Source organism: Pan paniscus, chromosome 23 (assembly GCF_029289425.2).
Source record: "Pan paniscus chromosome 23, NHGRI_mPanPan1-v2.0_pri, whole genome shotgun sequence".
Lineage (NCBI taxonomy): Eukaryota > Metazoa > Chordata > Mammalia > Primates > Hominidae > Pan > Pan paniscus.
The window spans coordinates 41,436,216-41,448,075 of record NC_085927.1 but is presented as its reverse complement, the minus strand read 5'-3'; the positions used below and the strand labels follow the sequence as shown (position 1 = coordinate 41,448,075).

The window sequence follows — 11,860 nt, the reverse complement described above, 5'->3', positions numbered from 1 at the left end:
CAGATACTTGAAAATTGGTTATTAGTTGCAGAAGGGGGCATTTAGAATTACAAATTATTGGCCTGGCACGATGGCTCACACCAAGCACTTTCGGAGCCCAAGGTTGGGGGATCACGTGAGGTCAGGAGTTCAGACCAGCCTGGCCAACATGGTGAAACCCCATCTCTACTAAAAATACAAAGTTAGCCAGGTGTGGTGGCACAGGCCTGTAGTCCCAGCTTCTTGGGAGGCTGAGGCATGAGAATTGCTTGAACTCAGGAGGCGGAGGTTGAGTGTGCCACTGCACTCTAGCCTGGGCGACAGAGCAAAACTCGGTCTCAAAAAATTACAAGTTATAGGCCAGGCGCGGTGGCTCACACCTGTAATCACAACACTTTGGGAGGCCAAGGCGGGTGGATCATGAAATCAGGAGATCGAGACCATCCTGGCTAACATGGTGAAACCCTGTCTCTACTAAAAATACAAAAATTTAGCCGGGCGTGATGGCGGGCGCCTGTAGTCCCAGCTACTCGGGAGGCTGAGGCAGAATGGCCTGAACCCAGGGGGCAGAGCTTGCAGTGAGCCGAGATTACGCTACTGCACTCCAGCCTGAACAACAGAGCGAGACTCCGTCTCAAAAAAAAATTACAAATTATCAGGCCGGGCTTGGTAGCTCATGCCTGTAATCCCAGCACTTTGGGAGGCCGAGGTGGGTGGATCACGAGGTCAGGAGTTTGAGACCAGCCTGACCAACATGGTGAAATCCTGTCTCTACTAAAAATACAAAAATTAGCTGGGTGTGGTGGCATGCACCTGTAATCCCAGCTACTCAGGAGGCTGAGGCAGGAGAATCACTTGAACCTGGGAGGCAGAGGTTGCAGTGAACCAAGATCACGCCATTGCACTCCAGCCTGGGTGATACAGCGAGACTCCTTCTCAAAAAATAAAAAATAAAAATAAAAATTATCCTGCCAAGGAGAGTAACATTCAAAAGCTACAATGAAACAAGAATTTGCAATTTGTAAGCATCTAGCTTTTGCCAGGCACAGGTGAAAGAAGTTTAGGGAAGCCTCCCTTAGATTATTACCTTTTTTCCTAGGTAATAACCATCTTCTTCTATAAGGATAGAGTGAGACTTTGAGAGGTAAAAAATGAGTTGAGGCCAAAGTTCTACAAGACATTAAAGGAGCCTAGTGGAAAAGTAGGTCCTAAGTAGGATAGACCAGAGGGCTCAGGAAATTAGTTCCAGCTATCAAATCATGATAGCTACAATGCCCTGGGCACTGATTTCATGTATGGCTTGTGGTGGTTTAAAACATGCCTACACATTCCTTGACATTCCTCCCATATAGAGGTGGAGTCTAAGTTCCTTTGCTTTGAATATAGGGTAGCCGTGCTGACTCCTTTCTAAGGAACAGAATGTGGCACGTGGTAGAACTGATTCCAGGGCTAGGTTAGGAAAGGCAATACAGCAACTATATGGCTTTCTTGTTCACTCTCTGAACACTTGCCCTTAGAATCCAGCCATGATATTTCAAGGAAGCTCAGACACAGGGAGAGGCCATGTGTAAGTGTTCCAGGGACAGCTCTAATGGTCCCAGGTCCTAGCTGACAGCCACCATCAACCACCAGACATGTACGCTTTTACGGGACCCTCAGCCCCAGCCTTTGGGCTGCCCCCACTGGTGCTGAATGGATCAGAAACCAGCCGTCCCAGCAGGAACCAGCACATTTTGCAGATTTGAGAGCAAAATATAATTGGAATTCTGGGGTGGTTTGTTACGTAACAGTAGGTAACCAGAAATCCATAATTTCTGGGTTTCTAGTATTTTCTTTTTCAAGAAAGGTCAGGTGTGGTGGCTCATGCTTGTAATCCCAGTGCTTTTGGAGGCTGAGGCAGGAGGATCACTTGAGGCCAGGAATTTGAGACCAGCCTGAGCAACATAGCAAGATCCCGTCTCTGCAAAAAATCGTTAAAAATTAGCCGGCTGTAGTGGCAGGAGCCTGTAGTCCCAGCTATTTGGGAGGCTGAGGCTGGAGCAGTGAGCTATGATTGTGCCATTGCTTTCCAGCCTGGATGACAGAGCAAGACTTCATCACCCCCAAAATAAAATAACCAGAGCAGTGTTTTTAATGTTATCTTTAATTCTCTCTGCAAGCCTAAAAAGTAGGTATACTGCGATCCCTTTCGGAAAAATGAGGAAAGGGAGATCCAGGTGGTGAAATGCCTGGCTCAGGTTTCACACTAATTGGCAGGGTCAGGATTTAGCAGCTTCAAAGAACGGGCCTTCTCCACTACTCCAGGGAGTCTCCAAGACACTCAAGGGGATTAGACCTGTTTCCCACAGCTTTAGGAAGAATTTGGATTCCAAAAACAGCTTGATTTTGAAAATAATAACATCTGCTGTATTATCACCTGCAACAGGTCTCTGTATAGGCTTAAAAAGGCTCAGCAGCTTTATGGGTTATATATGGTTTTTTACCCACCTTATCCTGTTTAATCTTAACTGCCCCATGAGCAGGTTATATCATCTTCGCAATTTCACAGGTAAAACTAAGAATCAATAGACTAACTCCATAGCTTGTAGGAGGTGGCAGAGATGAGAATGCAAACTCAGGCCTGATGTGCAAGTGTTTCCCTCTGCCTCTTGCCTGTAAAAAAACAGTTTGTAAGAAACACACTTTATTCAGTAATACAAACGCAAAAGAAAAAGTTTTCTGTTGCCAAGATTCACAAGAAGGGAGCTGAGTTAGTGGTCACTCACTGCCCAACACCCTAATTTCACAAGTGAAGTTAAGTTCCAACAAAGTAGGCCTCTTGTTAGACATGTAGACGTTGCTGTCCTTTAACCAGGAAAATTGTGTTCTCGGGACTTCAGGCCTACGTATCGCTTCACACCAACGCTGCGCAGTACCACAGGGCAGAAATGGGTGCTTGTGGTATTCCAGCACATAGGACTTCCTCCCCAGGATGCAGTTACCCACACTGCTCACATATTTGCATTTCTGTGGCCCCCTGTCAGCCTGAGTCTGCACTACGTGGTAAGCACTTGACATTCGCCGTCTCATTTCCCCAACTCCACTCGCACTTCCCCTTTCTGTGCAGGCTAAGGACAGATTCAGGTTACCGGAGGGAAACAACATTTCAATGAATTTGTTAGTCGCCTTTATCGCTATCAAAGCCAATCGTGACAAGTTTGTCTTTTAATGCAGCAACCAGTACTCGCGCATAAGCCTCATAGATTTACAGAGGCCATTTTAGAAACACGACCGAAACTTAGGTTAAGTCAGCTTTGCCCAGGATCACGCCACTCGCAAAACAGCTGAGGTTCGAACCCGCACTGGGAAGGCTCGGAAGACCCCAATCTCCTATCTCAAATTCCCACTGCCGAAGCCCCACGGTTCTCTGCCTATGCGAACCGTGCAAATACAGCGGTCGTCGCGCCACAGGCCGCGCTAGCCGCCAGCCCAGGCCCATCTAGCCACCGCCTCCGGGAGAGTGGCGTGCCGCGAGTCGCGGGTCCCAAGTGCCGTCCGCTCTGCCCTGCAGCGCGCGTGGGAACGCGGCGGCGGCGGCCTCTGGGCTGCCCATGGCGACCGCCTGCGCACACGGGAGCGGGTTTCCGCTGTCCCCACCGTGGCCTCCTCCTCGCCGCCACCACCTTCCCACCGCCCGGCCCGCGCAGGGGCTGGCGTCCGGGGAGCGCGCGGCGATGCTGGTTTTTCGCCCGGCACCGCTGCAGCCACCTCACATCCGGGCGCGCGGCGGGGAAGGCGGCGCCGGCGCCCGGGTGCGTGGAGGGAGTTATTAAGGGGGAGGGGGCCGAAGAGGAGGGGCGGAGGGCCGGGCTGCAGTTACGGCGGCTGAAGAGAGACAGCCCAAGCGGGTCGGGGTGGGGGCGCGAGAGCGAAGGCTGCGGGGAGCGGCGCTGGGACCGGTGCGGGCAGCGGGGAGGGGAGCGGCGGCCGAGGCAAAGGGCCGCCGAGCGGCGGAGGCACCGAGTAAGGGTCGGCGGCGGTGGCGGCTGGGTCCGGGGCACCGCGCGCCGGTGCTCGCGGGTGTAGAAGGGGCGCGGGCGCATTGCTCCCGGGGTCGCGTGCATGAGCGCGGGCGCCGGGGCGCCCGCAGGGGGTGGGCAGGGGCGCGAGGCCCGCAAGGCAGCCGGCGGTCTGGCTGGCGGGGACCGAGCCGCCGGGCCGGGGAGGACGGCTGCGGGCCTGCGCTAGCTCCAGCTCGAAGCGCCCGGGCCGGGAGATTCGGCCTCCCTGCTCCCTGCGGCCGGCCGCCCCTCAGTGAGTACGGTCCCCGCCCTTCCTCCGAAGGAGGCCGCTGGGCCCGGGCCTGCGTGAGGGGCTGCGGGTTGGGGTCGCGGCCCGGCGAAGCCAAGTTTCGGAGCTCGCCCTTTCCTTGCTATCGGCGCCCCTGACATGGCCACAGGTGCGGCTGGCCTGGCGAGGGGCGCTCGGGCCCCGTCCCCAGTCCCTGATCGCCAGATAACAAGGGGCAGCTGGCGCCGTCCATTGGCAAGTGACAGGCACTTTACAACAGACTTCGCGGGTTCCCAGCCTAACCAGTCTTCTACCTGCCCCCACTCCGGGAAACTTCCCCACCAGTCTTGAAAGATCCCCATGGGTGGCAGCTACTAATCTTGGTTTCTCTTGTGTTAAAGCTGCTTAAAGGTTATATACCTTGAGTTGGGCACCTTCTACTTTTTACCATGTTGATGCTTAGGATACTAGGAAAGAGAACTGAGTACCAATGATTCTATCTCCGAGTTCTAATTTATAGCATAATTTTGGGGTGGGGACTTGTTTTTAACACTAGCTGTTTTGAGAGATTAAAAAGTTTCAGCTTCTGAAGAAACAGCCAAGATTTCTGAAAATTTACTGTTCTCGGTGACAATTTTGTGCCGATTTATCTTCCAGGTGCAGAGCATTGTAGACCAAGGAGCCATGGATAGGAGAAGTATGGGTGAAACAGAAAGTGGAGATGCTTTCCTTGACCTGAAGAAGCCTCCTGCCTCCAAATGCCCCCATCGCTATACAAAAGTAGGGTTTGCCACTAATGAAATAGTGTTTCTTTTTAGGTGGCGAAGTTAGTAACAGTGTATAACTATTTCATTCCTATTAAGTGGTAATCTCATTCTGACTCACTACATGGACTAAATATTAACTAAATTTAGTAGTGCATTACTTTGAACATTTTTCTGCAAGTGTAGATACCCAGCGTTTAAGCTGGAATTTGCTTTGAGAGGCTTTTAGGTGAAGGGAATGTAGGCTTAGATTTTTTTAAAATTGCGGATCAGTATACTTTGTAAGTTCTGTAACAGCTATGTAATTGGTACGTTATTGATTTACATACTGTACTGTGAGGATTAAAGCCCTAGGATGCTTTACAAAGTTAGTGTCCTCTGTATTGATGTTTCCTTAAGAGGCAGACTCCCCATAGGAATGCTCTTGAGTGTGCTTTTCAGGGGTAACTGGCTTTTCAATCCTGTTTTTTAATTTTCTATTACAAATTGGATATGGACTCAAAAAAGTAAGGCTTCAGTCATATTTCCCCTAGCTAAAAACTGGAGATGCTTAAACTGCTTGTCCAGATAACTGCTTTTGGGAGAGAGAGGAAGTCATATTTATTAAAGATCTTGCTTCAGTACATGTCTTGTTGGCTACTGAATGTTTTTGAAGAGGTTGACAGGACTCAAATTGTAAATTCATTTCTGGGTCCCTGAAATGTGTCAGGCTGGATCCCATAAAACTTGCTCAACAGTGTTGAAGCAGTTGGGACCACTGATGACAAGAAGGGTTATATCCTAGTTGGGCACACATCCATATATTTCCTTAGTATGGATTTTTCTTTTCTTTTTTTTTTTTTTTGCACCCGACAGGGCGTCACTTTGTCGCCGAGGCTGGAATGCAGTGGTGCGATCATGGCTCACTGCAGCCTGGACCTCCCGGGCTCAAGCCATCCTCCCATCTCAGTCTCCTGAGTAGCTGGGACCACAGGCGTGCACCAGTACGCTCGGCTAATTTTTGTATTTTTTATAGAGATGGGAATTCGCCATGTTGCCCAGGCAAACTCCTGGGCTCAAGCAATCCGCCCACCTTGGCCTCCCAAAGTGTTGGGATTACAGGGGTGAGCCACTGTGCCAGGCCTCAGTCATTGACTCTAACATGGCTTATTGTCCCTGGCTTCCTGGGATACTGATTGGTTAATGCTTTAAAGCCAGCCCTTGTTTATGTACTGGTGCACTACTCTTACCTACTTGATAAAGTGTCAAATACTGTCAGATTAATACTCATTTTCAGCACTGAAGGAAACTGAACTGCAGTAAGAGAAATGTTTTCAGGTGTAAAGTGTTCTTGGTTGATTGCTCTCTTAGGATGATTTGTTTTGGCATGACAGCATGTAAGTTGATAGAAAACTTTTTCCACATTCAGATTTGGTCTTCCCAAATATATTTTCTATCAAACCTGAGAGTGTTTGAGTAGTGTTTCACAACTTAAATTCATTTCCTAAAATGCTGACAGGTGAATTCTGAATGGAGAAAAGCCATCAAATGAAGGGAAATGAAAATCTTCCAGTACTTTTTTTTTTTTTGAGACGGAGTTTTACTCTTGTTGCCCAGGCTGGAGTGCAGTGGCACAACCTCTGCCTCCTAAGTTCAAGTGATTCTCCTGCCTCAGCCTCCTGAGTAGCTGGGATTACAGGCATGCGCCACCATGCCCAGCTGATTTTTTTTTTTTTTTATAGTAGAGACGGGGTTTCTCCATGTTGGTCAGGCTAGTCTCGAACTCCCAACCTCAGGTGATCTGCCCGCCTCGGCCTCCCAAAGTGCTGGGATTACAGGCGTGAGCCACTGCCCCCAGCCGTTCCAGTACTTATGTTTTTGTTTCTTTGAGACGGAGTCTCGCTCTATCACCAGAGTGCAATGGTGCGATCTTGACTCACTGTAGCCTCCGCCTCCTGGGTTCAAGTGATTCTCCTGCATCAGCCTCCCGAGTAGCTGGGACTACAGGTGTGCGCCACCATGCCCAGCTAATTTTTGTAGTTTTAGTGGAGACGGGATCTTGCCATGTTGGCCAGGCTGGTCTTGAAATCCTGAACTCAAGCGATTGACCTGCCTCAGCCTCCCAAAGTGCTGGGATTACACGTGTGAGCCACTGCGCCTGGCCCCCTTCCAGTACTTTTTGTTTATTATTTTTTTTGAGCCAGAATCTCACTGTGTCGCCCAGGCTGGAGTGTAGTGGTGCAATCTCGGCTCACTGCAACCTCTGCCTCCCTGGTTCAAGCAATTCTCCTGCCTCAGCCTCCCGAGTAGCTGGGACTACAGGCGCACGCTGCCACACCCAGCTAATTTTGTTTTTGTATTTTTATTTTTATTTATTTATTTTTTTTGAGACGGAGTTTCGCTCTTGTCGCCCAGGCTGGAGTGCAATGGTGCTATCTCAGCTCACTGCAGTCTCCGCCTCCCGGGTTCAAGTGATTCTGCTGCCTCAGCCTCCCAAGTAGCTGGGATTACAGGCATGTGCCACCACGCCCAGCTAATTTTTGTATTTTTAATAGAGACGGGGTTTTGCCATGTTGGCCAGGCTGGTCTCAAACTCCTGACCTCGCTGGTCTCAAACTCCTGACCTCAGGTGATCCACCCGCCTCAGCCCCCCAAAATGCTGGAATTATACGTGTGAGCCACTGCACCTGGCCTGTTTTTTTTTTTTGTATTTTTAGTAGAGACGGTTTCACTGTGTTGCTGGTGTTGAACTCCTGAGCTCAGGTGATCCACCCACCTAGGCCTCCCAAAGTGCTGGGATTATAGGTGTGAGCCACCGAGCCTGGCCCCTTCCAGTACTTTTTTTTTTATTTTTATTTTTTTGAGATGGAGTTTCACTCCTGCTGCTCAGGCTGGAGTGCAATGGCACGATCTTGGTTCACTGCAACCTCTGCTTCGCGGGTTCAAGCAATTCTCCTGCCTCAGCCTCCTGAGTAGCTGGGATTACAGGCATGCACCACCATGCCTGGCTAATTTTGTATGTTGGTCAGGCCTGTCTTGAACTCCTGACCTCAGGTGATCCACCCACCTCGGCCTTCCAAAGTGCTGGGATTATAGGTGTGAGCCACCACGCCCACCCTTTCCAGTATTTTTTGAACTAAAGTTCTAACCAGTAGTCTACTGGTAGAGTCCAGGCAGAGAGGCTTTTGAATCACTTTCACACACTGATCAGAGGTTAACATGTATATTTCATCTTTGTGTATGTTTCTATCTTTATGCTTACGTCATTTTTAGGGAGATATTTCTCTTTCTTAGGGTAGGACTTGTTTCTTTGCAGTAAAGATTAAGAACCTCGGTATTGTCCGTTTTTGACAGTCCAGCTTCAGAATTCTGTCATACATAGATAAATGTGCCTTGAAGAACTGGTTAAAAGCATTTTTTAGCTTAATGACAGTGGAGCTTAGATTTAAGTCTTTTCTACCAAATTAATTGGAAATAGGTTTACTTTCTAGGATTTAGTTAATGACAATTTTAGGATAGTGTTTAGGCAGTGTTAGGGTAGTGCTTTCATGGTTTTCAACACTCTAGTAATTTTATGCGGGACTTGGGAATAAAGAAGTCTTCTCCCTTTAAAGAGAGCTTGAAATGATTATGTGTTCCTAGCACTATAATAAATATGTTAGTTCCACAACTGGAATAATATTCAAACCATCCTTCTTCCTTGTCTATGTACTGAGATCAAAGTACTGGAATAAATAGACTTTAATGATGTTTCTGCCACTTCAAGTTCACGGGCTAGAAGATCTAGAAGCAGTAGAGGGAAACTGTTCTCATTGGTCATTTTGAGGTGGAGTTTCACTCTTGTTGCCCAGGCTGGAGTGCAATGGCGCGATCTCCGCTCACCGCAACCTCCGCCCCCCAGGTTCAACCTATTCTCCTGCTTCACCCTCCTGAGTAGCTGGGATTACAAGCATGCGCCACCATGCCCGGCTAATTTTTGTATTTTTAGTAGAGACAGGGTTTCTCCATGTTGGTCAGGCTGGTGTCAAACTCCCGACCTCAGGTGATCCGCCCACCTTGGCTTCCTAAAGTGCTGGGATTACAGGTGTGAGCCGGCCGGTGATTTTTTTTTTTTTTTAATAGGTGGTGTATTCTGTGGAAACTTGTAGCTGTGTATGTTTACTTACAGGGTCAAAAAAACACATTGGCCAGATGAGAGGGCCCCTTAGCCATTGACCCTTCTTAGTTTAGTGTTCAGTTGCTTTCTGGGATAATGTTAGTAGTTTGTTGTTCAGAATTCGAAGAGTTTTTGTTTTTCCCCCATGAGTAGAAGAAGTATAGATGTTTTGGTCAGGTGGTTTTCAGAGTAATGTACCAGAGTTTCCTTTTGTGTTAAGACATCCTTTAGTTAGCTTGTTTCTCCAATGTTAATATGCCTGGGGGATCACCTTTAGGCCTTGGGAAAGGAATTCTGAGTGGTAGGCAGGGGTGGTCCTGAAGATTCTGCTTTTTAACCCACTCCCAAGTGGTGCACATGCTGCTGGTCCACTGACTATACTTTAAGTATCAAGGCTTTGGTCTTCCTTAGAGAACTTGATAAATGGTGTTGGTGGTGTCAAGTAACTCAGATGCATAGTTACTCTTTGGGGTTCAGATGATGTTCATTGTGCTTCGAAGAATATTTTAGGACCTCAAGTTAGAGTCACATTGGGTGCATTCAGACCTACTCCTAAATCTCATTGTGGGATGGTTATAAGTGGGTTTATCATATGCACCTGTTACCCTGAGGGTCTTGAACCCCTAAGTTACAAATGCTGGTCTGTTTTCTAGGCCGCATTCCTAAGACCAAAAGCTATATTTTGGTAGTATCTAAGTATGCATTTTTAAAGTGATTGGATCATGTTGAAGGACTTTTGGAGGTTATAGAGTGGGGTCTCACCTGAAAGTTATGGTTTAAGAGTGGTTTAGACAGTGGTTCTCAAAGTGTGGTCCCTGAACTAGCATTAGCATCATCTGGTAACTTGTTAGAAATACAAATCTCAGGCCTCTTCTCAGTGGTATTAAAGGAGAAACTTGGGGAGTAGAGCTTAACCGTCTGCATTTAACAAGCTCTTCAGGGGATTCTGGCTCTGGTTCAAGTTTGAGAACCATTGGCTTAAGAAATGATCACCTGCTCGCTGGGTGTGGTGGCTCACACTTGTAATCCCAGCAGTTAGGGAGACTGAGATGGGAGGATTGCTTGAGCCCAGGAGTTCAAGACCAGCCTGAGCAGGATGACAAGACCCTGTCACTACAAAAAAAATTTTAAAATTAGCTAGGTATGGTGGCATATTGCCTGTAGTCTCAGCTAAACAGGGGACTGAGGTGAGAGAATCGTTTGAGGCTGCAGTGAGCCATCATCGCGCCATTTCACTACAGCCTGTGCAACAAAAAGAGACCCTGTCTCAAAAAAAAAAAGATCATCTCCTGGCAGTGGTGCTCATTCAACTTTTTCTTCGCCAGAATCCCTTGTTCACCAGTTCTGGAATATAGTACCTGCTATTCTGTTAGTGATGCCGTCTTCTGCTTGAAATACAAAATAGAAATGTTTTAGGCCATCCCGCTATTCAGATCCATGTGGTTTTCTTTTCTGTTTTTTTTGTTTTGAGACAGAGTCTCTGTCTGTCGCCAGGCTGGAGTGCAGTGGCCCTGTGTGGGCTCACTGCAACCTCTGCCTCCCGGGTTCAAGCAATTTCCCTACCTTAGCCTCTTGAGTAGCTGGGACTACAGGCGCGTGCCTCCATGCCCAGCTATTTTTTTTTACATTTTAGTAGAGATGGGGTTTCACCATGTTGGCCAGGATGGTCTCGATCTCCTGATCTCATGATCCACCCACCTTGGCCTCCTAAAGTGCTCTGATGACAGGCGTGAGCCACCACGCCTGGCCTCACATCCATGTTATTTTCGTCAAGTGAATAGACTAATCTGTTTTTTTTGTTTGTTTTTGAGACCGCGTCTCACTCTGTCACCCAGGCTGGAGTGCAGTGTTGCGATCTTGGCTCACTGCAACCTCTGCTTCCCAGGTTCAAGCAATTCTCCTGCCTCAGCCTCCTGAGTAGCTGGGATTACAGGCACGTGCCATGATGCCCAGCTAATTTTTGTATTTTTATTAGAAACGGGGTTTCACCATATTGGTAAGGTTGGTCTCAAACTCCTGACCTCAAGTGATCCACCTGCTGTGGCCTGCCAAAGTGCTGGGATTACAGGCGTGAGCTACCGCACCCGGCCAAATAGACTAATCTTATAAAGGATACATACGTTATGCTGTTCTTCCTTTGCTCCTGTGTTTTGCCACTGATTCCTTATTAAATGACTGTCACCTGCCAGTTGGACAGGGAATAAAAGCAGAGACACTCAGAACATTCAGCTTGATACTGACCAGTGTTAAACATGCGTATTAAAGTTAAGTGAATGTTGAATTATCTTAGTTTAACTTCATGTGGAATTTTTTTTTTTTTTTGAGATAGGCTCTCACTGTGTTATCCAGGCTGGAGTGCAGTGGTACAGTTAACTCACTGCAGCCTCGAACTCTGCATTCATGCGATCCTTCCACCTCAGCCTCCTGCGTAGCTAGGACTACGGGTGTGTGTCACCACACATGGCTAATTTTTTCATTTCTTTGTAGAGATAGGATCTCATTATGTTGCCCAGGCTGGTCTCCAACTCCTGACCTCAAGCGATCCTCCTGCCTCAGCCTCCTAAAGTGTTGGAATTCCAGGTGTGAGCCACTGCATCTGGCCCCATGTGGACTTTTCATAACCTTGACTAGTTACAAAGTGGCATTATTGTAGTCATTAGTGTCTCCAGGGATCTTTAAGGGAGGCCATCCTAATTTGTGGCTGGTAGGCCAA

General features: G+C 48.1%; 1 protein-coding gene across 8 annotated transcripts in view; it reads left to right on the top strand.

The window, feature by feature from the left end:
• Nucleotides 1-1,942: 1,942 nt before the first annotated feature.
• The window catches only part of EIF4ENIF1 (eukaryotic translation initiation factor 4E nuclear import factor 1), a 52,356-nt gene continuing 42,438 nt past the window's right edge, over nucleotides 1,943-11,860 (top strand). For 4 of the 8 annotated variants that reach the window (XM_034949339.3, XM_034949338.3, XM_034949337.3 and 1 more), the window contains exons 1-2: nucleotides 1,943-3,770; nucleotides 4,906-5,028. In XM_034949339.3, the coding sequence (XP_034805230.3) occupies nucleotides 3,570-3,770; nucleotides 4,906-5,028 (324 nt within the window). In that variant the 5' untranslated portion in view covers nucleotides 1,943-3,569. Of the gene's footprint in view, nucleotides 3,771-3,815; nucleotides 3,982-4,130; nucleotides 4,273-4,905; nucleotides 5,029-11,860 lie in introns of those variants that run through there. The other 4 variants (XM_063603412.1, XM_034949341.3, XM_034949340.3 and 1 more) reach the window with 3 other exon arrangements.